The 25459-nt window shown below is 45.8% G+C and overlaps 1 protein-coding gene across 7 annotated transcripts in view; it reads right to left on the reverse strand.

Moving 5' to 3' along the window:
- Window positions 1-24591, reverse strand: part of KMT5B (lysine methyltransferase 5B) — a 53914-nt gene extending 29323 nt beyond the window's left edge. Inside the window, exons 1-2 of one of the 7 annotated variants that reach the window (XM_061407224.1) lie at window positions 24275-24589; window positions 4183-4418 (exon numbers count right to left, since the gene is read on the reverse strand). In XM_061407224.1, coding sequence (XP_061263208.1) covers window positions 4183-4342 — 160 coding nt within the window. In that variant the 5' untranslated portion in view covers window positions 4343-4418; window positions 24275-24589. Of the gene's footprint in view, window positions 1-4182; window positions 4419-23181; window positions 23271-23883; window positions 24089-24163 lie in introns of those variants that run through there. The other 6 variants (XM_061407222.1, XM_061407226.1, XM_061407223.1 and 3 more) reach the window with 6 other exon arrangements.
- Between the last annotated feature and the right edge of the window lie 868 nt (window positions 24592-25459).

Raw genomic sequence — 25459 nt, forward strand, 5'->3', positions numbered from 1 at the left:
TGTGGAGCACCCAGGCTTCGGTAGTCGCACACATGGGCTCGAGAGCTGCAGTTCCTGGGCTCCTGAGCGCAGGCTCAGTACTGTGGCACACCACCGTAGCTGCCGCCCCATGGCCTGTGGAGACTTCCCAGGCCAGGGATCCAACTGGGCCTCCTGCAATGACAGGTGGACTCTTTACCACCGAGCCACCAGGGAAGCCCACAGGAGTGATTTCTTCTGGATGCTAGTCCTTTATCAGATGTGTGATTTGAAAACATTTTCTCCTATTCTGTAAGATGTCTTTCCACGTTCTTGATGGTATTCCTTAAAGTCTGCAACTTCAGTGAATTTCATGTTATCCTTTTTCTTTTGATCCCTGTGCTTTTAGTGTCATATCCAAGAAACCACCGCCTAATCCAAAGTCATGAAAATTTACCCATATGTTTTCTTCTGGGGGTTTTATAGTTTAAGCATTTAATTTCGGTCTTTGGTCCATTTTAAGTTAATTTTTCACATATGGTCTGAGGTTCGGTCTAACTTCATTCTTTTGCATGTGAGTATACAGTTGAGCCAGAACCAACTGCTAAAAGGACTATTCTTTCCTGACTTAATTTCATTTTCACTTCTGTCAAAAATCAATTGACTACAAACATGAGGGTCTTCTGTGGATTCTCAAATCTATTTCATGAATATATGTCTATCCACATGCTAGTATAATACTGTCTTCATTACTGCAGCTTTGTAGCAAGCTCTGAAACTGAAAGGTATGAATCTTCCAAGTTTGAGTCTTTTTCAAGACTCTTTAAGCTATTATAGGTCCCTTGAATTTTCTTAAGAGTTCTAGGATCAGCCTGTCAATTTCTACAGAGAAGCCAGTTGAGGTTTTGATAGAGATTACATTCAATCTGTGGGGCTTCCCTGGTAGCTCAGCTGGTAAAGAATCTGCCTGTAATGCAGGAGACTCTGGTTCGATTTCTGAGTTGGGAAGATCCCCTGGAGAAGGGATAGGCTACCCACTCCAGTATTCTTGGGCTTCCCTGGTGGATCAGATGGTAAAGAATCCACCTACAATGCAGAAGACAGAGGACCTGGGTTCGATCCCTGGGTTGAGAAGACCCCCTAGAGGAAGGCATGGAAACCCACTCCAGTATTCTTGCCTGGAGAATCCCATGGACAGAGGAGCCCGATGGGCTACAGTCCATGGGGACACAAAAGAGTCGGACATGACTGAGCAACTAAGTACAGCATACATTCAATCTGTAGATCATTACCATCTTAACAATATTAAGTCATCTAATCAATGAATATGGGATGTCTTTCCATTTATTTAGATCTTTAATTTCTTTTCAATAATGTTTTATAGTTGTCAGAGTGTAAGTTTTACACTTTATATTAAATTTATTGCTCTTTCTTTCTGATGCCATTCTAAACGAAACTGTTACTTTTACTTTTGGATTCTTTATTGAAAGTGTATAGATATACAATTGATTTTTGTATACTTGCATCCTGCAATTTTGCTGAACTCATTTATTCTAATATTTTAGAGGATTCCTTAGGACTTTGTATATACAGAATCATGTCATCTTCAAATAGAGATTGTTTTACTTCTTTTCCAATTTAGATGCCTTTAAGTTCATTTTCTTGCTTAACTGCTGTAGTCAGAACTTCTAGTACAATGCTAAACAGAAGTGATGAGAACGGATAAATTTCTGTCTTGTTCCTGATCTCAGGAGAAACCATCCACCATTATACATGACATTAAGCATTATCAGGTTGAAGAATTCCTTTCTATTCCTAGTTTGCTGAGAGTTTTTATCCTGAAAGGATGTTGGATTTTGTCAAACACTTCTTCTGCATCTACTGGGATGATAGTACGGTTTTTGTCCTTGATTCTATTGATATGATATCACATCAGTTGATTCTCAGACATTAAACCAACTTTGCATTCCTGGGATAAATCCCACTTGGGCATGCTACAGAATTCTTTTCATCTGTTGCTGGATCTGGTTGACTAGTATTTTACTGAGGATTTCTGCATCCACATTTATTAGAGATACTGGTCGGTAGGTCTCCTTTTCTTATGATGGCTTTGGTACAAGGATAATACTGGCCTTTTCTTTGTAGGTAGTGTTTTCTATTTTTGATTTTAAACTTACTGATTCAATCTTCTTTACTTGCTATATAGGTTTATTCAGATTTTGTATAAATTTCTTTCTAATTCAGTTTCAGTAATTTATTACTTTCTAGAAATTTGTGCACTTAATCTAAGCTATTTTAGTTCTTGGTATACAGCTGTTCATAGTATTCTAATTCTTTACATTTTTCTAAAGTCCTTCAATCCCACAGCCTCCAGAAGAACTGTTCCTTTCAAATTGTTGTGTTAGAGAAGACTCTTGAGAGTCCCTTGGACTGTAGGGAGAGCAAACCAGTCAATTCTAAAGGAAATCAACTCTGAATATTCATTGGAAGGATTGATGCTGAAGCTGAAGCTCCAATACTTTGGCCACTTGATGAAAAGAGCTGACTCATTGGAAAAGACCCTGACCCTGGGAAAGGTTGAGGGCAGGAGGAGAGTGTGGCAGAGGATGAGATGGTTGGATGGCATCACTGACTCAATGGACATGAGTTTGAGCAAAATCCATGAGACACCGAAGGACAGGGAAGGCTGCTGTGCTACAGTCCATGGAGTAGCAAAGAGCTGAACATGACTTAATAACGGAACAACAACAGTAATGTCCCTTCTGCTGTTGATTCTTCGTCTTCTCTTTTTCTTAATCAATCCTGCTTAAAGGTTTGCCAATTCTTCTTTTCAAAGAAGGAACTTCTTGAGCTTTGCCCATTTTCTCTGTTTTCTATTTTGTTAATTTCTACTCTATTTCCTTCCTTCTTCCTGCTTAGGGTTTAGTTTTGCTCTTTTTCTGGTGTTTTAAGGTAAAAGGTTAGATTATCGATTGAAATCTTCCTTCTTTTTAAAATACAGGTGTTCACAACTATAATTTCCCTCCAGGCACTGCTTTAGCTGCATTCCGTAAGTTTTTGGTATGTTGTATCTTCATTTTCAATCGTCTCAAACTATTTACTTATTTCCCTTCTGATTTCTTCTCTAATCCACTGGTTATTTAGGAGTGAGTTAATTTCCACATATTTGTGTACTTCCCAAGTCTCTGTTATTCATTTCTAATCTTACTCCACTGTGGTCAGAACATATATTGTATGATTTCAATCCTTTTAATTTACTGAGGCTTAAAGTATGGCCTAGTCTATGGTCTATGCTGAATGCTTCATGTGCACTTGAAAAGAATGTGTGTTCTGCTCCTGTTAAGTGGAGTGTTCTACAGAGGTCTGTCAGGAATAGCTGGTTTAGAGTACTGTTTGAGTCTTCTGTCCTTCATCTTCTGCTTATCTATCCATTATTGAAAGTGGGGAACTGAAGTCCCACATTATTGCTGAATCGTCTATTCCTTCCTTCAGTTTTGTGAGTGTTTGCTCCGTGTATTCTATGGGTCTGGTGTTAGATGAAGTCACTAAAGTCTTTTATCTAAGATGATGCATCTCCTCATCATTGACACTCTTTTTGCACCATTCTTGCCCAATAACATCCAACGTAATGCTGTCCATCTTCACAGGTTTACATTTATCCTGGGGCAATTTACTACTCTTAAAAGAGCTATGAAATATGGATCAAATCTACACTTTCTTGAACTCTCAATATGTAGCCTCATTATCAACCAAAAGATATTGAGGTAAAAAAGTAATTCATTGTCAACAGTCCTTTTCTGTTAGGATAAACTATTCACTCTGAATAAATAGAAGAAACGGTGACAATTTTAAAAGCTGCCTTAACTTCCACTTAACATGTAAATGAAGGCTGACTTTATCATTCATATTACTCTACAAGTTTTCAAATACATACTTACATTTACATCAAACATAAAAAAACACAATTTAAACTTAAAAGAAATTTAATAGCAGTCCTTTAATATTTTTAAAAGAACAAAGCAACCATTCAGGTATAAATTCTACAAAATATAAAGTTATGGATATAAAAACACTGTATTAAGAACTGAGTTGTACACAATGTTTGATGAGAATAAGAGTAAAAGAACCATACTGTTAACTGAGAAGAGAACACACATGACAAACCGGGGAGAATGCCTGCCCCGAATCACAATCGAGAGAGCGACAGTTGAAGCGTGTACATACATCTGCTCGACCTCCTCTCGCCTGCGTTTCTGCCAGCCTTCACGTTGTCCTTTCCCGAGTGCTGTAACTTTGATTGATTCTGCTGATGGTCATTAGACAACTTGCCTCCATGTCTCCTGCCATTCACCACCATGTTCTTGGATTCTCCCAACCACTTCATACCCACAGACAGCCTGACCCAGGTGCATTTAGTCACTCTCTTCAAATAGCTTAGAGAATAATTTCAACGTTCTCTCCTAACAGAAACAAAACATGAAAAACAGAATAAAATGGGGAGATAAATACATAAAAGACCATGCTACCCAGACCCCTGAGCAATTTTCAGAGTATTAAAAGTAATTGCACAATTTGTGTTTTCACTCTTCACAGACTGTCCTGGCCGCCCCCCTCCCACACTGAGGCCTACAGAGCCCCCAGACTCGCTCCGCCCTGCTCACTGCTTGTGCTAACAGCGACCGGTAACTAGTAAGTGTTCAATAAGTAGGTATCTCTCAGTTACCAATAAGAATCATCTTTGCTTTCTATTACCGTGATATCTAGGTATAGCTAGATAGCAACAACTTGCTCAAACTACAAGTTTTGGAAAACTGTATTAACTCTGTGAATAAACTAAAAGAAAAATTGCTTCTTCTCTTCTTGAGGAGCTGAAGAAAAGGCATCTAAGTTATGCTTTCTCCACAAGAGTTTTGTTAGTCTGAAATCAGCATTAAGGGTATTTAAGAGACCAACATTCAAATATCAAAATACTGCTCATTATGAAATACCTGCCTTAGCTTTCTTTACATTGGCAACAAAAATTGAAATTATTATATTTGCTAGTACAGTGGTTTCCCTATCTGAATTTTTTTTTTTTTTTTTTCCCTATCTGAATTTTAACTAGCTAAATTTAGGGGCAAAATGACTAGGACAGTAAGCGATGCTTATCACATGTAAGGACCTTTGGAAAAGAAGGTATAGATGGCATTTGCTGGTAGTGAAATGAGAGGATGTCCACGTCACCACCTCATTACAAATGACGCTTTAATATAAATCAGGCTAAAAAGGCTCAAGGAAAGGAAAGTACAACAACAGAGCTAAGGGAATTTTAGGATTTCAGCACAACTCTTTCAACATGCAGAGGGAACTGAGGCAGCACACCCAACGAGCACAGCCAGTCTGCAGCAGCGTCCAGAGAGGAGCCCAGCGCTGCTGCCCAAGGCTCTCTCACTGCAGCAAAGGGCATCTTCCCTCACCTTCCCCAAACACACAGAAAAGTACACGATAAATTATGCTGAACGACTCCCAGAAATGCAGAGCCGGAGATAATTATTGATACCCAACACAAATACGAAATATTACTTTTTACTTGACCTCCAGTCTCTCTGAAATCACAGGAATTCTGTGTGAATTCAGCGAGGTAGAATGTGTGTTAGAGCAACATGCTTAGCTATAAGAAGGTAAAAACCAGCTGATCCATATCAAGAATACTTTTAAATTGTTCTCAAAGATGTATTTTCTCTTAGTTCCTTCACTATTTAAATTCAGTTAGTCTACAGCTCTTATTGTACCAATCTTTTGATTTTTCCTGTGGGCTTCACTAAACCCAGAAAAATGTCGCAGCTTAAATAGGTAACGGCAAGTAAAATACTGAGGCATCAGTTACAGGCTAAATGTTTGTGAACTAATATACTTTATTAAATAAAACAGTATCTCCTAACAATGATAGAATATCTTACATTTACACTTAGACAACTGGTCTTTTTGTCTAATTCCTACACGTTCCAGGAACTCTTCCTTGACCCTCATTCCCAAATCCAGGTAGACACCCCACTATAAAACTGGGTGAAAGCCCTTACGTCACCTTAGAGTGGAGGCCTGTCTGCCACCTCGAAAGCCAGTGGAGATGATGGAATTCCAGCTGAGTTACTTCAAATCCTAAAAGATGATGCTGTTAAAGAGCTGTACTCAATGTGCCAGCAGATTTAGAAAACTCAGCAGTGACCACAGGACTGGAAAAAGTCAGTTTTCACTCCAATCCCAAAGAAAGGCAATGCCACAGAAAGTTCAAACCACCTTAAAATCATGCTCATCTCACATGCTGGCAAGGTAATGCTCAAAACCCTTCAAGCTAGGCTTTACCAGTAAGCGAGCCAAGAACTTCCAGATGTACAAGCTGGATTTAGAAAAGGAAGAAGAAACAGAGATCAAATTGCCAACATCCGCTGGATCACAGAAAAAGCAAGGGAATTGCAAAAAACATCTACTTCTGCATCACTGACATCCTAAAGCCTCTGACTGAATGGATCGCAACAAACTGGAAAATTCTTAAAAAAATGGGAATATCAGACCACCTTACCTACCTATTTCCTGAGAAACCAGTATGCAGGTCAAGAAGCAATAATTAGAACCAGACATGGAATGATGGACTGGTTTCAAAACTGGGAAAGGAATATGTCAAGGCTAAACATGGTCTCCCTGCTTATTTAACTTCAATGCAGAGTACACTGTGTGAAATGCTGGGCTGGATGAATTACAAGCTGGAATCAAGACTGCCAGGAGAAATATCAACAATATTTGATATCAAATATCTCAGATACACACAGATGATAACACTCTAATGGCAGAAAGCAAAGAGGAATTAAAGAGCTTCTTGATGAGGGTGAAAGAGGAGAGTGAAAATACAGGCTTAAAGCTCAACATTCAAAAAACTAAGATCATGGCATCCGGTCGTATCACCTCATGGCAAAGAGAAGGGGAACAAGTGGAAGCAACGACAGATTTTATTTTCTTGGAATCCAAAATCACTGAGGACAGTGACTACAGCTGTGAAAATAAAAGACGCTTGCTCCTGGGAAGAAAAGCTACGACAAACCCACACACCATATTAGACCTTTGCCGACAAAGGTCTGTATAGTCAAAGTATGCTTTTTCCACTAGTCATGTACAAATGTGAGAGTTCACGAATGTGAACTATCAAGAAGGCTGAGCACTGAAGAATTGATGCTTTCGAATTGTGGTGCTGGAGAAGACTCTTAAGAGTCCCCTGGACTGCAAGGAGATCAAACCAGTCAAGCCTAAAGGAAATCAACCCTGAATATCCATTGGAGGGACTGATGCTGAAGCTAAAGCTCCAACACTCAGACCACCTGATGCGAAGAGCCAACTCATCGGAAAAGATTCTGATGCTGGGAAAGATTGAGGGCAGGGGGAGAAAGGGCCAACAGAGGATGATGGTTGGATGGCATTGCCGACTCAATGGACATTAATCTGAGCAAATTCCAGGAGATAGTGAAGGACAGGGAAGCCTGGCGTGCTGCAGTCCATGGGGTTGCAAAGAGCCAGACATGACAGAGAATGAACAACAACAGTCTTCCTCCTCAAGGGACTGAGAGTTCCTGAGGTCAAGAACCTACTTTTCTTTTCCTTAGCATAGCACAAAGTAGATCAAAGGCACTCAACTGATGAAAGAATAAATAAATCAGAATGTGATCTAAACTGCCTCACAGGAGCTGCCGCATCCGTGTTTTTTGGACTATAAATTATAACCTGACCTCCAGTTCTCTTCTTCCTCAAGGTGCCTGTGCTGGCACTGGCAGCCGGGGCAGGGCTGGCACAGGCGGCACAGCTCTCACAACCAGCAACCACCCATGCACCTACCACAGTGCTTTCGGGTCCACCCGACTCTGTACCTCCAGAGAAAACATTAAGAAGGAAGTTCATCTCAAGGATGTCTACGTATACTGATAACACACGACCTACAGACAATGATGAAAGAACGTGTTTTGAAGCCTCTTTTAGGAGTCCTAATACTCCTCAGTGATACAAAAGGAAAAGAGGAATGCGGCTTTAGACAGAATCAAGAGACAAAAGAGCGAGCAAATCACCTCCCCAGAGAGCCCTTCAGCCCCAGCCAAGCTCCCAGTCAGAGGAAAAAGGCAGAAAACCTGGGACAACGCCCAGCAGTCCGTGCTTTAGTCAGCCCTCCAGGTGATTCTGATGCAACTCCAGGGTCTGAACCTGTTCTAAGTTACTTGTTTATCTACTAGGGCAAAGAAGAGATGTCAAATTTTTAAGGAAAATTAAAGAATAAAAATTTTAATTTGAGGAAATTATACCTGTCAACCCAATTTCTCCCAAGAATTCAGAAAGTTCACCAATAAATCATTTTAGTAGTACACGCTAACTCAGTTCATGGAGAACAGACTGAGATCCACTCTAACTTACACATAATTTCAATTAAATGTAAGTTAATGACCAAAAAAAGGAGCAAATGCATAACCCGGGGTGTCTCAATTATATTACAGTCAACTGATACTATTTTATTTGAACTTAAGGAACCAAAGCATAACGAGCACTCTGTCAATCAGAAGACGTGGCTGAATTCCACTAGAATGAACACACTGCACGTATGTCTGGGTGTATTCCATATTCTAGCAGAGGCGCCAATACTCTCCACTCGTCTGGATAACAGCAGCTATCATTACAGCAAAAGACTTCAGCTCACAATGAATATTCTGTGAAAGCAGTTTTAGTAAAGCTAGCAGAGATTGGGAGCTATGCATAACTTCTTAGCTCAAAATAAACATAGCCTCTACTAACCATCAGGTCATCGTCTGCTCTGCCCTCATGAGTACAGGATCTGCTCTTGTTGGCATGATCATTCCCACAAAACGATGAGCTAGAAGAACACTTTCATATTAAAGGTGGAGATGGAATTTGAAAAGCTAACACAGGTAGGTATTTTCATAGGAGAAACAGGAGCTCAAGACACGGGGTGGCTCCCCCTCCCAACAGAGGAGGGGTGCAGTCTCTCTGGCCTGGAACCCAGCAGGCTCACATGGAAATACTACCATGGTCTTGACGTGGTTGACAGTATCTGAGCTGTATTTAGAAATTAAAATCACCTCAAATTCATCCCAAAATTGGCAGAAAAAAAAATTTAAGAAAGGAGTACTGGCTATTCCTTCAATGGCCTAACAACTTACAAATCACTCTCTGTTCTGATTTCCCAATTAAAAATTCATGAAAATTATTACATCTACTACACTCCAGTCACTGAGGATGCAGCAAACAAGGCTTCTGCCCTCATCTGTGCTTAAATTCTAATGAAGAAAGCTCCAGAAAATGACAAATTAGCAAATAAACGCCAACACCCTGAAGAAAATAAAACCATTTCTAAGTGGCAGGGGGTGTTTTAGGTGGAACCCAGGCGGGGCCGGGAGAAGCACCGGGAGCACTGAAGAGCGAGCACAGGCAAAGGGCAGGTACAAAGCTGGGGGAGGAAGGACCAGCAGAGCCCTGAGGCACAGGAGGGGGTCAGAGGGCAGGAGGCAGGCCAGGGAGGGTCCCAGAAAAAACAACTGACGGGGGCCTCCAAACCCTGGCTGAGACCTAGGCATTAACTCTCAGTGAGAAAACAGTAGGGATGGGAGCTGAGTGGTAAAGGCCTCTGCTGGCTGCTCTTATGAAGAAGAGCTTGAATGCATTCGGAAGAGCAGCACTAATTAAGCAACTAACAATTTGGGAGGACGAGAGAAAAAGCAGTTAAGAGACCACAGCAGTAAATGAGAGGAGAGATGGATACTGGTGGCCCGCAGTAGCAGAGCGGGGGAGGAGTGTGAGTTCAGGGATCCTTTCAGAAGGTTTTGCTGACAAACAGGATTTGCTAACACTGTGCGGAAGAAAGAGGTCTCAGATATGCTTGCAAATGGAAGAAGGGACTCAGAAGTTATACAGGTGACTAGGACCACAGGAAGGTCAGGTTTTGGTAGGGGCCGGGGTGGGGCGGGGGGGAGGAGTTTGGTTTGGTCGTGTTTGAGGTATCTGTTAAAAAAAGACCAAGCAGAGATGTCTAGGCAGCCGGACACAAGGCCCTGGAGGTCAGGTCCAGGCTGGATGTACACACCTGGGAGCTGGGGACTAGTGAGAGGTCAAACCACAGGAGCAAGTGAAATCTCCCAGGGAGAAGTATAGAGGAAAGATGTCAAGGGCCAAGGGGGCCCAGGTATATAGAACTCCAGATGATGGAACAGCAGCTGAGGACACCCGGAGGAGCAAAGAGTGAGGAAGGAGTCGAAGCAAGAGTAAATCAGGGCCCCGCGTTTCAGGAAGGAGGCCCGGCTGGGCACTGGCTGCGGGGCTCATCAGGCAGATCTCTGAGGGTCTGGGCCGCTGTGAGCCTCTCTTGGAAAGGACAAAGAACTTCTGAAATGGACATAATGTCTTGAAACATGAGCTCATGGGGAAAGAACTAGATGGCAGAAAGGAATCATGAGTAAAGAGAGTCCTAAGTTCTTTTCATTTGCTTCAAATAAGAGAAAAAGAGTCTAAATTTCAGTTGTCAGAAAAGATATCTGTAACATTCAGAGGGTGGGGATAGGTCAACTTGAGACCAGCATGCTTTGAGAGTTTCTCAGGATCTTTGTTTTGTTAAGTTTTTAAATGAACAGATTTACTAGTTATCAGGAAGGGACTAAAATCACCCAAGTATGCTGATGGACGGAATTCCAAAGTGTCTGTATAAGGCTTTGCCCCGTTTTTATAGGTGTCACAAAAGTGACACAACCGGGCTTTAGGGAAACGCAGTTGTCACTGTGCTCTGGGATGGGACACCTTCCCTCACCCCTACACGCCCCTGGGGTTTCTTCTTGTCGTTATTCAGGCTCCTGCATCCATGGGATTTCCCAGCAAGAATAACGGAGTGGCTTGCTGTTTCCTCCTCCAGGGGATCTTCCCCACCCAGGGACTGAACTTGTGTCTCCTGCACTGGCAGGTGGGTTCTTTACCACCAAGTCACCAGGGAAGCGCACCTGGGAGTTTATCTGACACTGAAGCACAAGGAAGGGTCTCACTGGAGCAGTACAGGTGGGGAAGGCCGCCCGTGCTTGAGACTCTACTGTCAAATGTAAAGGGCTTCCCTTGTGGCTCAGCTGGTCAAGAATCCGCCCGCAATGAGGAGCTGCTGCTGCTGCTAAGTCGCTTCAGTAGTGTCCAACTCTGTGCGACCCCAGAGATGGAAGCCCACCAGGCTCCCCCGTCCCTGGGATTCTCCAGGCAAGAGTACTGGAGTGGGGTGCCATTGCCTTCTCCGCAGTGCAGGAGACCGGGGTTCAATCCCTGGGTTGGGAAGAGCCCCTGGAGAAGGGAAAGGCTATCCACTCCAGTATTGTGACCTGGAGAATTCAAATGTAAAGAAAAGGGGACACCACTCATGATGATACAAAATGCACCAGAAAACTGCTAAAACAAGAGATGCATTTAAAGAGGAAAGCATTTAAAGAATTCTTTATAGAGTTGTGCTTAAAGAGGAAAGTTTGACCACATTTTAATACCACTAAGGTAAAAAGCACACACACACACACCCCATCATGAATTCCAAATCACCAACAGACAGCAATGGCTGTTTTGGGGGAACAGAATTAATATCAAAAAGACTTTTCCCCAAAACATTTACAGTGAACCTATTTCTTTATAATTGGAAAAAAACAAACAGCCCGGTCCCCCTAATACTTGAATTTCAAGTTTCCAAAGAAAGCACCGAGTTGCTTCATAGACGGTGTGCCCACTCTATCTCCAGTGAGGGACCCTCAGCAAATGCCAGCAGGCTCCCGACTCCCACTGTGCGAGTGTCCTTTATGCGCGCTCACAAGGACCACAACTGCCGTGCCTTTGAGCTCATCGGCTCGCCTCCAATTTGAGAGCTCTACTCTCAGTTCTTTTTCACTTAAAACTTGTGCACAGGAAGTTTCATTGAGTATCCTAAGCACAAATCGGGATTTAAAAAAATCTGTTATAAAAATGAAAACATCAATTCTGAAAGAGTACCAAAAATTTTGACACAATTCTGGTAACATCACCAAGAACTCTCTAACCAGTTTCCAACTGAACTTGTCTGAAGGTAGTTTATCTTAGAGAAATTATCCATTGACAAGGAAACAATTTCCCAAGTGGCTGAAATGAAAAAGTTAACATGTTTTTAAAAGCAGGCTCTAGCTTGCTAGAGGGCTTTTGAAAATCTTTATTGAGAAAAAGCAGAACAAACCTTTTTCAAGTGATTCAGTTACAATTTGCTAAGAAAACAATTCAGTACACCAAACAGCAGTTTGTGGAGAAGGAGATTACAAGCAATTTTTTAACTGTTACATGACATGTTCTTCAAAAGGTTTGACTTTTCAAAATAAGCATATACTACTCTTGTAATAAAGAATAAGTATAAAAAGGAAAATAAAACAGATTTCACAAAAATCCTTCTGCATCATCCATATGTATGTGAGTTAAAGCCAATTTCTAAAACTTTACTCACAGCAATTAAAACCAGACTTCTAGGCAGATGGAAGTGAAAAAATGTCATTGAAATCCTTCTACAAGTTTTCAATGCTTGTGGACTCTGATGCTCACACTGTCACAACGCCAGACTCCCAGGAGCTTTATATTTAAAATAAGCACAAGAAGACAAACACAAATAAAAGGCATTGTCCAGAGAGGAAACCGCAGACAGACACGTGCCCCAGAAGAGCAAAGAGCACACCCCGGGCTCTGCCCGTCGGCGCGCCCACCGGCCAGTCCTCAGCCCAGCAGGCTGTCCTGATACGCGCTTTAATATTTCTCCTTCACGGTGCTTATCACAACTGCACTCGCTTCCTCGTGTATTACTTGATGATGCCTGCCTTTCCCACACAGCACGATCAAGGTAAGGTACACTTTCATATCACTGGAACCCATCACAAGCCCCAACACGGCACAGGTCCACTCCCCTTTCCAGTCGCAAACCTCACTGCCACATACAGGTTATCCGTTCTTTCAAGTCTAAAATGACAACAGGACTCTATAACATACGTACCAAAGAATTCCTGTCAGTCTTTGTCAACGGCTATTCCAAACTCACTTGCATCCAACATACAGCTGAGGTTCCACAGAATCCTCCAGTATAATTCACGCAATGAGACCAGCTGAAGCCTCGCAAAGCCACCAGAAGCATCTGGGATCATTACTGCTCCATTAAGACTCTAACTGACAGGGTAACTGTGCATTGCCGATTTGTTAGAAAACTACCATGAAAGCTACCACACCTGTAACCTTAAAACTTGCTCCTGTAAACACTGCCAGAAAACAAATCTCATTCAAGAATTCAGATGACCTGTCAGAGTTCACCAGTGGTAGTGCTGGAAGTCTCAGGGATGATTCTTCTCCGTAATTTGGCAGAAAACCCTCACCTAGGGCAGGGCGCTGCTCCAAATCTGGAGTTGTCACGCAGATTCTGTGCTCACCGGGCATCTAGCACTAAACTCTAGAGCAAAGAACGGGTCTTTACACTTGTAAAAGAGCGACTAAAAAAGTATCATTTCTGCTTTTCTCTTCCAGCTTTTGTACAAACTCATATGCATCTTGCTTCAGTCAATTCAACAGCTTTCTCAAGCAGTCTCAGGAGGCAAAGCCCCACTCAGACCAGCAAGAGGATGGTGCCTGAAGACAGCAGTTCCCCACCAATGCACAATAATACTCCAGCCACCCCGTGAGGATAAAAGGATAGCTAGAGATGGCGTCACTAATCCTGCCAGTGGAGTCAAAGTCGCTCAGTCGTGTTCAACTCTTTGTGACCCCACAGACTGTAGCCCGTCAGGCTCCTCTGTCCATGGGATGCTCTGGGCAAAAACATTGGAGTGGGTAGCCGTTCCCTTCTCCAGGGGATCTTCCCGACCCAGGGATGGAACCAGGTTACTAGTTGCAATAACTTCTCAAAAGGAGGCTGGAAAATGGTTACCAAAGACAGCTATCATATCTTAATCTGGAATGTGTGAATGTTAGTTTACAAGGAAAGAAGTCTTTGGAGATATGATTAAATCAGATTTTTGAGATGAAAGAGATTATCCAGGTGGGCCGTAAATGTCATCACAAATGATCTTAAAAGAGAAGAGCAGAGGGAGATTTGACACCACATACACTTTGAGAAGAAGACCACAAGAGTGGAGAGGCAGCCACAAGCAAAGGAACGCACGGACACCAGACACTGGGGGAGGCCAAGAACAAGACTCTGAGAGCTTCTGGAGGGAGCCCCGCCCAGCCCCTGCCTCCGGCCCACCGCAGCTGCGAAAGAAGACGAGTCTGCCGTTACAGGCCACCACCTCTGTGGTATTTTACAGCACACACAGGAAAGCAATACGGAGACCGTGAAAAACTAAACCAAAGCATAAATACATTCCAGTTAGACTCCAGAAATGCATAAAATTCCAACACATTACAGGAGATGTTAAGCACCTTTAAACAGTTGTTAAAATACATTTTTAAGGTCATTTCCCCCTTCAACTGCAGGTATCAACACGGCTACAGACAGCTGTATGGATTGTGAGGATACAACTGGTGTCTCAACTAAACATCGAATTACTCATGCACTGTGCTTAAGCACAGTTAACCAAGACCTTCCTTAGAAGCATCGTACTGAACATTATATATTCATATATGTTTACAACAAAAGATGAGAATTAAAACTGTTAAATTTTTCACTTAGCAGACCATTTTAAACAGCAAAAGAGCCACCACTGGTAGGTCTACAATCAGATGTTTACAACACTTACACTTATTCGGCCACTGATCGACAACTGAGCATGTAAAACTCCTCACTACAGAAAATACTGCTTCAAATCACCTTATTTACGTACACCGTACGTACACCAGTTATGTATCACAACAAAGGATTCTACGCAAGAAAGATTTGTGTCTCCAACTGTCTCAGCAGCTATCTCTAAAATAAAGGTTTTAGCTGATGTGGTTGCCGAGGGAAATTCTGCCCCCAATCTCCTTCCCTATTTCTCCACATTCACTCCACATGCTCACCTAGGAGTGCCCATAAACAAAATCAAGGAGGCTTCCTTTGTTACCCTCCTCTCTGGGACCCAAAGAGCATTTCACTCTTCTATCAACAGATGACACCTAGTGGCAAGACCCTGTAAGTACAGTCCACAGTTCCCGAGAAGCTCTGACGGAAGTAGAACAAAGAATCATCGATTCTTACGGGCAAAGACAAGGGGGAGAAGAATACAAAACGTGAATCCTGGTCTGAGTCCGAGTCTTGGGCCGAGACTGAGTCTGCCGGGTGGCAGACTGGGCAGAGGGCAGCGCACACCCTGGGGTGGGCTGTGGCTCGGAGGGCGCAGAGCGCCCGGGGCCCACCCTGGCTCCATTCATTACTCTCCAGCAACATGACCATGGACAAGTCACTCACCCTCACTAATGTCTCATTAGGAAAAGGAAGAGAAGCCCGGCACAAGGATTAGATGAGCAGAAACCGCTACTACAATAAAGGTCTCCAAGTGCCCCCTCTTTGCGTGTAACTACGGAAGAAACAAAGAAGACCGCACTCTGGTGTGTCACTCACACAACTTCCAAGAGTCAAACAGAAAGTCCCCGTTCCTCGTCCTACCGTAATCCCCGCAAGAAAAAGAAACACCACACCACCTCATCCACTAGAAAAAGTACGGAGTTTCAAGAAAATGAAAAGGAGCAAGGCGCTCATTTATGACAGAGTTGAGATCAGCTCTGCTTTTCCTACTGCTCCTGAAGAGAAGGAGGGTGACTTCCAGCACCAATGTATAATTAAACATCACTGAATACATCTCACATGTTAACTTAACAGTCAGAGGAACTCTAGATTTTGATACAACAGAATAAATATACTTTGTTGTGTATCTGATAAAACATCATCTTTCTTACCATAACTCCATTTCTTAAAACAACAATAGTTCCTCCATTCACTTGCTCTTGTTTAGTCACTAAGTTGTGTCCAACTCTTTGTGACCCCACAGACTGCAGCCCACCAGGTCCTCTGTCCATGGGATTTCCTAGGCAAGAATACTGGAGTGGGTTGCCATTTTCTTCTCCAGGGGATCTTCCCAACCCAGGGATCGAACCCTTGTCTCCTATGTTGGCAGGTAGATTCTTTACCACTGAGCCACCAGGGAAGCCCTCCCTTTCACCTGCTACTGCTGCTAAGTCACTTCAGTCGTGTCCGACTCTGTGCGACCCCATAGACGGCAGCCCACCAGGCTCCCCGTCCCTGGGATTCTCCAGGCAAGAACACTGGAGTGGGTTGCCATTTCCTTCTCCAATGCGTGAAAGTGAAAAGTGAAATCGAAGTCGCTCAGTCGTGTCCGACCCTCAGCGATTCCATGGACTGCAGCCTACCAGGCTCCCCCATCCATGGGATTTTCCAGGCAGGAGTACTGGAGTGGAGTGCCATTGCCTAGTGCTTCCTAAATTAACTTTATCATGTAACTGTCATGCCCCGTAAAGGAGGCACTTCATTTCCCCCCAGTTATACAGATGAAAGACTAGAGAATATGCTCAACTCTACTCACAGAAAGTATCCCACTAGTGGAAAAGCATGTGACCAGAGGGAGAGACCACTTAAAAGAAGTAAATGCAACGAAGAGTAGCAACAGACGGGGAGAGAGGAAAGGCTTCATGTTTCAAACACAAGCTGGGCAAGACGTAGTGACAAACCAGATGCAGGTGCTGAGGGATAGAAAGGACTCACGTCAGAGGCCTCCAGTTGGGACACAAGTTTCAGCTGGGGACACTGCAAGGTGGCCATTAACTGCATTAGGGACTGGAGAAGGAACACATTTGCAGGAAAGATGAGAAAGTCTGGATTTGCTAAATTTGAGGAAGGGGCAGTACCCAGTGTTCTAAGATGTTGAAACTCAGGAGAGAAGTGACTGTGGATAGAGCAATAAATGGCACCCCACTCCAGTTTTCTGGCCTGAAGGAATCCCATGGACACAGAAGCCTGGCAGGCCACAGTCTCTGGGGCCGCGGAGAGCTGGATGCGACTGGGCGGCAGCAGCGCGACAGGAGCCTGCAGCTCAGCGAGCAAGTCAGCACTGTCTAAGCCACAGACTTGCCACTTCTTGACAAAGTAATACGCTACCAACGCATGATACCAAAAAGACGACTTTCTGAGCTTTATCACGGTCACTGAAATAAAAACGGAGTGAAGAGAAAAGAAAAGAAGCCAGAAACACACACTGGCATCTTGAGAGCCAGACAGGCCTTGCACAGGAGCACCCCACCTCATAGTGTTTGGGGATATGTGCTGCTCAGCGCCTACCAGTGCCCAACACATGGCTGAGCAAGCGTCCGCTCAGACACGAACGGAGAGCTGAGCGCCACAGGGGCCACCTGGCTGCTTGCACTATGATCCAGCAACTGTGCTAATAACTTCATATACGTCGTATCGTTTATCCCTATCACAGTACCTTAAATATACAAGGTTTTTAATATTCATAAACATACAATAGCAAATTACACAATTTGTAACATAAAACATTAAAAAATACAATAATTTATACGACTATTATCACCCTCATTTCACAAATAAGAGGAAGCCTTAAGAGAATGAGAAAAAACTAAAGGCCACGTTGAAAGACTACATATACACTCTTGACCATACAAGAAAGCAATATAAGCCTGACTCAAACGAAATTTTAAACATATTTTGCCTCATAGGTGAAAAGCAAGACCCTAAAACAAAACAGACATTGCTCCTGGTTTCACAGAGCTCAGGGTGCAGTGTGAGATGAGACAAGCGTGAAACCTAAGTTCTGGTAAGAGCTATAAACGAGACAAGTAGGCTACAGGAGGGACTAACGTGGGACAGAGTTCCCACTGGATGATCACGAAGAAGAAACCAAAAGGCGTGAATAGAGACCCAGTCACCTTTCTGATCAAAAACACTCCGGCATCTATCTACACCCACCAAATGAATACTTTCTGAGGCAACTGGCTTGGTCTAAATCCTCCACTGAATGAGGTGTCTTTTTGTCTCTTTTGAGGGGAAGGGAGAAGCGGGTTTGTACTGGCTCACTGGCTGAAGGATCAGCCCCCTTTACTCTTCAGCAGGTGAGTGGAGGGAGGGGGTTCCATCTTCCTAACAGTAAGTTGGTTTTCTTGCCAAAAATACATATCCCTTCACAACATGCAACATAAGGGCTTTTCTTGAAAATACTCTTCAGAGGTTAAACTGTATCAGATATTTCAACCTTGTTAAAAATGAGACAGACAAAATGACTCATTCTGCAGACTGAGAATCAACTCAATCCAGGATTTATCAACAAACTCCTGGGAGCCACCAGGCACTGTTCGTGGTGCTGGAATACCGTCTGCATCCAGGAAACACTAGAGGGCACACGAGAGTTTCAGCTTTCGGGAAACCGCACAAGACAACTACGGAGCGGGGGGGTGGGGGTGGGGGGGACCTTTGCAAAACCAAAGGGAAGCCTGAGAAAGCCAGGAATCTGATGAGCAGAGCAGGAGTGCAGAACAGCAGAACGACCTTCTCCTGAAGGGCTCTTCTGCCTTAGACCTGAGAGGCAATCCTAGCGTCACAAGAGATCTACAGACCTGGTGCTCCTATACAGACGCCCAGGTCAGCTGTTTGTTTCATCCTAACACACATACCGAGGGTTCCCCAGATTGGCAACACTATGAGCTAGGTGAGACAGGTACTGTCACCACACGTGAGATGGCTGAACCTCAGAATGAAGCTGCCTTCCTGAAGTCAAGCTGCCTTAAACAGATAGCCTGGGTCTAGAACTCGAGAGTCCTGCTGAAGTCTGGGAGGACTACCTCAAGACTGGAGCCACGTGCATCACCCACAGAGGCCTCTCACTTGCTTTTCCTTTGTGTGCTCTCCTAATACAGAGAATAGGGCATCCTGCAGAAATGCAACTGACAACAGGAGCCACAGAGAGGTGTGAGCCAGACAGACCTGAGGAATCCAACTTCTGGGATCCCCGTCTCCAAAATCTGAAACCCGACTGACTGTAAGCTGTGCGTCTGTCCTCGCTTAGCCATGTCTGACTCTTTGCAACCCCATGGACTGTGGCTCACCAGGCTCCTCATGGGATTTTCCTGGCAAGAATACTGCAACGGGTTGCCACTTCCTTGTCTAGATCTTCCTGACCCAGGAACTGAACCTGCATCTCCTGCATTGCAGGAGGATTCTTTACCACTGGGTCACCAGGGAAGCCTGATTGTAAGCTGTACCATCTACTTAATATTTCAAAACAAGGAGGCGAGACTATGTGAAATACACAGGTGAACTATGTAAACCAACTGGAGAGATGGCAAAGTGATTAGGTTGGCTCTTAGAAGTGAGAAAATGGGTGTGACTAAGTGTAAAAGAGTATACTTTAGAACTGCAAGTGATGTCAGAGGTTAACGTTTAGCTGTTTTACAGATGAAGAAACTAAGGCTTGGCCCCATCAATGCTTTAAACAAATAAGGAGGGGCAGACTGGAACACGGGTATCGATTCTTACTCCAGTGGCCCTTCATCCAGCCCTGGAACTGTCTGTATAGCTATACTATGAAATTATGCACATCCTCAGAGAAGACCGTGCAGTGCTCGCGTCTGCGTCCGTCTCACGCAGACGCTGCCAGCCCCCAATCTGGCTGGCACGGGAGACAGAGGCAGTGAGCGACCAAAGTGCTCCAGCGGTCCCAGGAGCCCTTCAACCCAATGGGAGGAAAATCATGAAGCAAAACATAATTCAGAGCATCAATGACTATGGAAATCAGTGACTTTTTTTCCCACTCTGTGAGAATATTTTAGAATTAATGCAAACAGTTCTGCTTCCATCACCAACTATATAAAGACAATATATCCACTGCCTCTGAGCAACATGGGGATCAAAAGAAAAGTGTTTTTATTTTTAAACTAGACATTAATGTGGGTTTAGAAAAACAAAATAATGAGTCTTTCCTGCACAGATGGATTCTCTCTATTCCACACCTTTAAAATAGTAAAGTCCTGTAAAGCAAGTTAAATAAGATGTGCGTGACTAAAATTTGAGGACGTGTCTGTTGAATAAAACAAGATACATTTGTAAGTGAAAAGTTACTCAGACTTTCTGTAATCTGATTTGGACAAAGACAAACTCTAGTCACATTAGTAGAAAAATACAGAATTAAGATATTGGTTAAACATGACCATTTTCTCCCAACCAACACTTCTAATCTTCTGGGAAACACCAAATTATGGGGAAGGGGCTTATAGTAAGAACTAAAGTAAAACCAGATTTGTAAAGGGTTTTTTGGGGGGAGGGGGAGGGGGGACGGAATGTAGAGTTGATAGAATTTAAAGAAAGTTGTGAAACTTGCCTAAGCCCAGTGGAACTCCTGACTTGTTCACTAGGACCCTTCCTTGTACAGCTTGTTCCGTGGAGCTCGGTCATGACACAACAGGGTTCAATTCACATTTCATACTTAAGAGCTTCAGAGTATGTTTTTTAAGATTTCAAAGTTGACAGTCTATCCAAGAAAAAAGTTACTTTTCAAATCACTGTTTTAATGGTTAGAACTCCTAATACTTGCAATTTAAAGTGCACTGGCTAGTTTTACACAGTAGTAAACTTAAGTGTGTGCTTTTAATTGCAATTAAAACCATTTCCTACACCAAGACACATCAGCAAATACATTTTCCCTCCAAATAAAAAGTAACTAAAAATCAGGCCGAAAAACTGAGTTACATCTTTACACATGAAACTTCTACTGCACAGAGCTCCACCTGAGACACAGCTATCCACGCTCTATTATTTCCTCAGTGTATCTGTGGAACTAAGATACACACTGGAACAAAGACACACGGTCCCCATCTTTAACAACGTGTGGAAAACTTAGCAATTAGAGTGTTCCAGGGCTGACAGAGACCTGTAACTCCTGCCCACCAAAGACGGATTTTATGAGAGGAGAGAAAGTAAAGCTCATCCATGGCAGGCAGCACAGGATAACGGAATCGACAGCATTTGTCTGAACAGATTTGCTTTCCTAAGCCGTGTGAAGGGCATCCCTGTGGACAGGGAGCTGCTACCACGCTACACACACAAATGACTCTGCAACACAATCAGGCCACATGCTCATGTCCTACAAGGCCACAAACTGATACTCAAACTAAGAGAAACCAGATTCAATCCCAGATATGTAGGACCCAAGGGAAAACTTGTAAACCAGCATGCCCCACCCACAAAACTCAAAGCTCAAAGACACAAACAACCTGCAGCCACTTCCTTTACAGGCATATTCCACCAGACCCCCAAGCTGCCCACTGCTATTTGCTTCCGGTGTGGAGAGTTAGAACAGAAGCACTTCAGCGTGCACAAGACGACAAATGAAAACACAGGCAGGACAGCACTTGGAAATGACTTTGAGTTTAGTTTCAAAGTTTATGGGTAAAAAATTAAGCCCTACTCTCTTCTCCCCTTGAAGGGTAAATATCCCCATTACTCCTTTCGCTCTCAAACTAAGTGGTTTTGTTGACAAAAACAATGTTGTAATAATAGAATGCACGTATTTTGAAGAACTACATATAAATCACCAAGCTCTATTAATAAGTTAGTATTTTTCATCAAGTGTCTATTGAGCACCTGCTCTGAGCAGAGAAGATAACTCAATAAGCTACCAAAAAGACGAGGGGATGGGCAGGTAAATAACCAAATTCAATTTAACAACTGCTCAGGGAACACACAGGTGTGCCTTCTAACCTGAGGGCTCAGTCTCTGCACGTGTGTAAGAGCTCTGTGTGGTGTGGAAGAGTTACCCAGAAGGTCACACTCTCATGAGGCCCTTCTGAAGAGTGTCATTCCAGGGTCAGGAATGCAAGAGTGCTGGGCAAGACATCAAAAGATGGCAGAAGGGGAAACTGCTGGGGCCGGAGCTTGGACATTTGAAGAGAATGCTGAGTGATTAGAAACTGGAAAAGGGGCCTGAGTTCCCACACGGGCTGGGATCAGAGCGTTTGTGGACTTTAATCCTGGAATCTAGGGAGCCCCACAGTGACAGGACCACACCTGTGGTGAAGGCCCTAAACATTTGGCTACAAAGTAAATTTGTGTCTATACTAAGTAACTCTTCGATTTCCCCCATAGGTATAAATTATCTGTGATGATTTCAGGCAAAACTGATATTCCCTTCCTTCTTCAAAATGCTTCAGTTCAGTTCAGTTGCTCAGTCCTGTCGGACTCTTTGCGACCCCATGAATCGCAGCACACCAGGCCTCCCTGTCCATCACCAACTCCCGGAGTTCACTCAAACTCACGTCCATCGAGTCCGTGATGCCATCCAGCCATTTCATCCTCTGTCGTCCCCTTCTCCTGCCCACAATCCCTCCCAGCATCATCAGGGTCTTTTCCAATGAGTCAACTCTTCGCATGAGGTGGCCAAAGTACTGGAGTTTCAGCTTTAGCATCAGTCCTTCCAATGAACACCCAGGACTGAATTTCTTTAGGATGGACTGGTTGGATCTCCTTGCAGTCCAGGGGACTCTCAAGAGTCTTCTCCAACACCACAGTTCAAAAGCATCAATTCTTCGGTGCTCAGCTTTCTTCACAGTCCAACTCTCACATCCATACAACACCAGTGGAAAACCATAGCCTTGACTAGACGGACCTTTGTTGGTAAAGTAATGTCTCTGCTTTTTAATATGCTATCTAGGTTGGTCATAACTTTCCTTCCAAGGAGTAAACGTCTTTTAATTTCATGGCTGCAATCACCATTTGCAGTGATTTTGGAGCCCCCAAAAATAAAGTCAATGCTTGGACAATTAATCACCAAAAGTTATAGGCGTGTTCTTACTATTAAAGACCAAAAGGGGAAGGAAAAAAAAGCTTCAGCTGGCAACTGTTTCCACTAATGATCTTATTAAGCCATGCTCCACTGTAGTTTATATCCAAACGCTTTACATCTGAAAAAGATCCTGATGAAAAGTAGCACAATCACAACCAATCAATTCCTCTGCGTCCTACTCTAAATAAAGATCCCCACCACCCCCCTTCCCCCCCGCCGCCGGAGAGAATTTCGTTTGGTAAGTTCTGAAAAACTTAATTTCAAAAAACACACGTTCGCCTCCTCAGTATTCTTAAAAAAAGTTTCCCCTACTCAATGGGTCGGAAGCCAGAGCTCCAAAACCGGGTCAACGGAACCCAAACCGACAAAGAGTGACTTTCTCTGGGTCCCAAGTGCTTTTCTATACCGTTCCAGCAAGTCAGGTCCAGTTGTCACCTTCTTCACGTTTCCCCCACTCTCACAGTTGGGGGTGACGCGGATCATCATCTCCGGGGATGCAGGGGACCGTGTCACTCTGGGAGGACCAGCGCGTGTCCTCGGGACCCGAGACGCCGACAGACCGAGGGGGACCGGGCCGAAGCGCAGGGGGCGGGGGGAGCCAGGGGCCAGGGAGGCCAGCCCGGGCCAAGGTGCCGGGGCCGCCGTCAGAAGGCACGGAGCGGGGCGGAGGACGGGCCCGGGAGGAGACCAGGAATGAGGCTCGAGCCCAAACAAAAACAACCCAAAGTTGAGCGCGGCGAAGACAGCAGATTGGGCGAGACCGTTCACGGCTGCCCATTGGAGAAGAGGGAAAACAGAGTCCCCCAATCGCGAGCGGCGGGGCTGCTCCCCTCGTGCGGCCGCGGGCCGGCCCGGCGCTGCCCGGCGGCCGCTACCGCTCCCTTCCGGCCGCGGCGCCCACTGCAGGGCCCGCGCCCCCCGCTCGCCGCCGCCGCCGCGCCCCTCCCCCCGCCGTCCCCACCGCCCCCGCGGCCCCGGCTCCGGCCCCCCCACCCCGGCCCGGCCCGGCGCCCCCCGCGCTCCTGCCGGCCCGCCCCCAGCCCGCCGCCCGCGGCCGGTGCCCCGCCGCCCCCCGCACGCCCGCGCCGGCGTCCGCCCCCCTGCTCACCGGGCGCTACCCGTTCCTCCTCGGGGCGCGTCGAGGCCCCGCCGCCGCGCCGCTGGGGGGGGGGGCCCCCGCTCTGCCCGGCGACACTTTCTCGTCCCCCAAGAAAATTAATCACCAAAAAAAATTCCACAGAAAAATGGGAAGAGTAAAATCCAAGATGGCGGCCCCCGCCGCAGCACCGCCCGCTCCATCCGCTGTCGGGAAATGAGTCCCAGCCGCGGCCGGAGCCCCCCGCCCCCACCGCGCCGCGCCCCCCGCGCCCCCGCGCCGCGGGCCTCACCTCGCCTCGCGCGCGGCCTCAGGGGATCCCGGAGGCAGCCGCTGGCCTGGCGACTCCGCGCCCCGGGTCCTGGCGCCGCGCGTGCCGTCTCCGGTGCCCGGGCGCCCTCACCTCATAGCCCCGGAGCCTCGCCGTCCGCGCCGCAGACGCGTCGCCGCCCCCGGTGAGCCGCTCGGACGCCGCCCGGGAACGGTGGAAGGACACGAAAAGGAGTACCCTCGGCCGGGCGGAGGGACACCACTTCAGCTCGCGCTTCTTCGGCCGCCTCTGTTGCTTTTACGGGACTGGGGGTTGGGTGGGGGTGGGGGAGGCGGAGAAACCCGAGAAAGAAATGAGTTCCCCCGCCGGCTGCTTCCCGCGGCGGAGGAACAAAAAAGCGAATTTCGAGAGGACGGGGCCAGTCGTCGCTTCGCTTCGCTCGCAGCGGAGGGATTCGTATTGAGCGGTCGGAAAGGATCCCTCCGCCTCTCGCTGCCCTTTAAATCGCGGCTGGAGGCGGCGTCGCCGCGCGCCCCTCGGGCGCTACCTGGGCCTTAGGTCTCTACTTGCGCTCGGGGTCTCTCGAGGCTGCCTTCCAATCCTCAGTCCCTGGCGTAGCAGCACCCACCGGGGACCGCTTCTGAGTCAGGACGGGGGTCAGCCGTGGGGGACGGGCAGGCTTCTCGCCCTCTGCGCCTCCCGGGTGCGCCGAGACTGGGTGGCCCCCGTGGAGGCGAGCCTCTTTGTTGTGGGAGTGGGTGTCGTTGGGAGCAGATAACACCCTTCAAGACCGTGTGGGCAGCCCGAGTTCCACCGCCTGGTGTGGGAGGGAGCGGGACGTGAGCCTGCATTATCCCGGCCACTAGCTTCCTAACGTCAGCCGGCCATTTCTTGAGCACCTACTGTGCGTCGGGTTTTCGGAGAAACGGGTTTTGCCGATTCACTCCCTCGTTGGGCAGTGCCGGTACCCAAGGATGGGGGCCCCCCTCCTGGGTCTCAGGCTAGTCGGGAAGTTGTTGAGAGGCTCCCACGGGCCGGGCGCGCTGCCTCGCCCTCTGGTTCTGCCTGCGGGGTTGATGATAATGGCTGCAAAATAACAATCCTGAGAGAAACATCCTTTTCTGGATACCAGGCACCATTCTCAAGCTTTGGTGCCCTGTCTGGTTTACAACGACTCCCAGGAGGTGGGGACCGTTTTTTCCCACTTTATACGTAGGGAGACTGAGGCATCGAGAGGTGAGGCGACCTCCACAGTCAGGGCTTGAAGCAGAGCCCTTATCCTGATAAAAAGCGCAGAGGCCAAGAAGTTGAGGTTGC

This window comes from Bos javanicus, chromosome 29 (assembly GCF_032452875.1).
Source record: "Bos javanicus breed banteng chromosome 29, ARS-OSU_banteng_1.0, whole genome shotgun sequence".
Classification (NCBI taxonomy): Eukaryota; Metazoa; Chordata; class Mammalia; order Artiodactyla; family Bovidae; genus Bos; species Bos javanicus.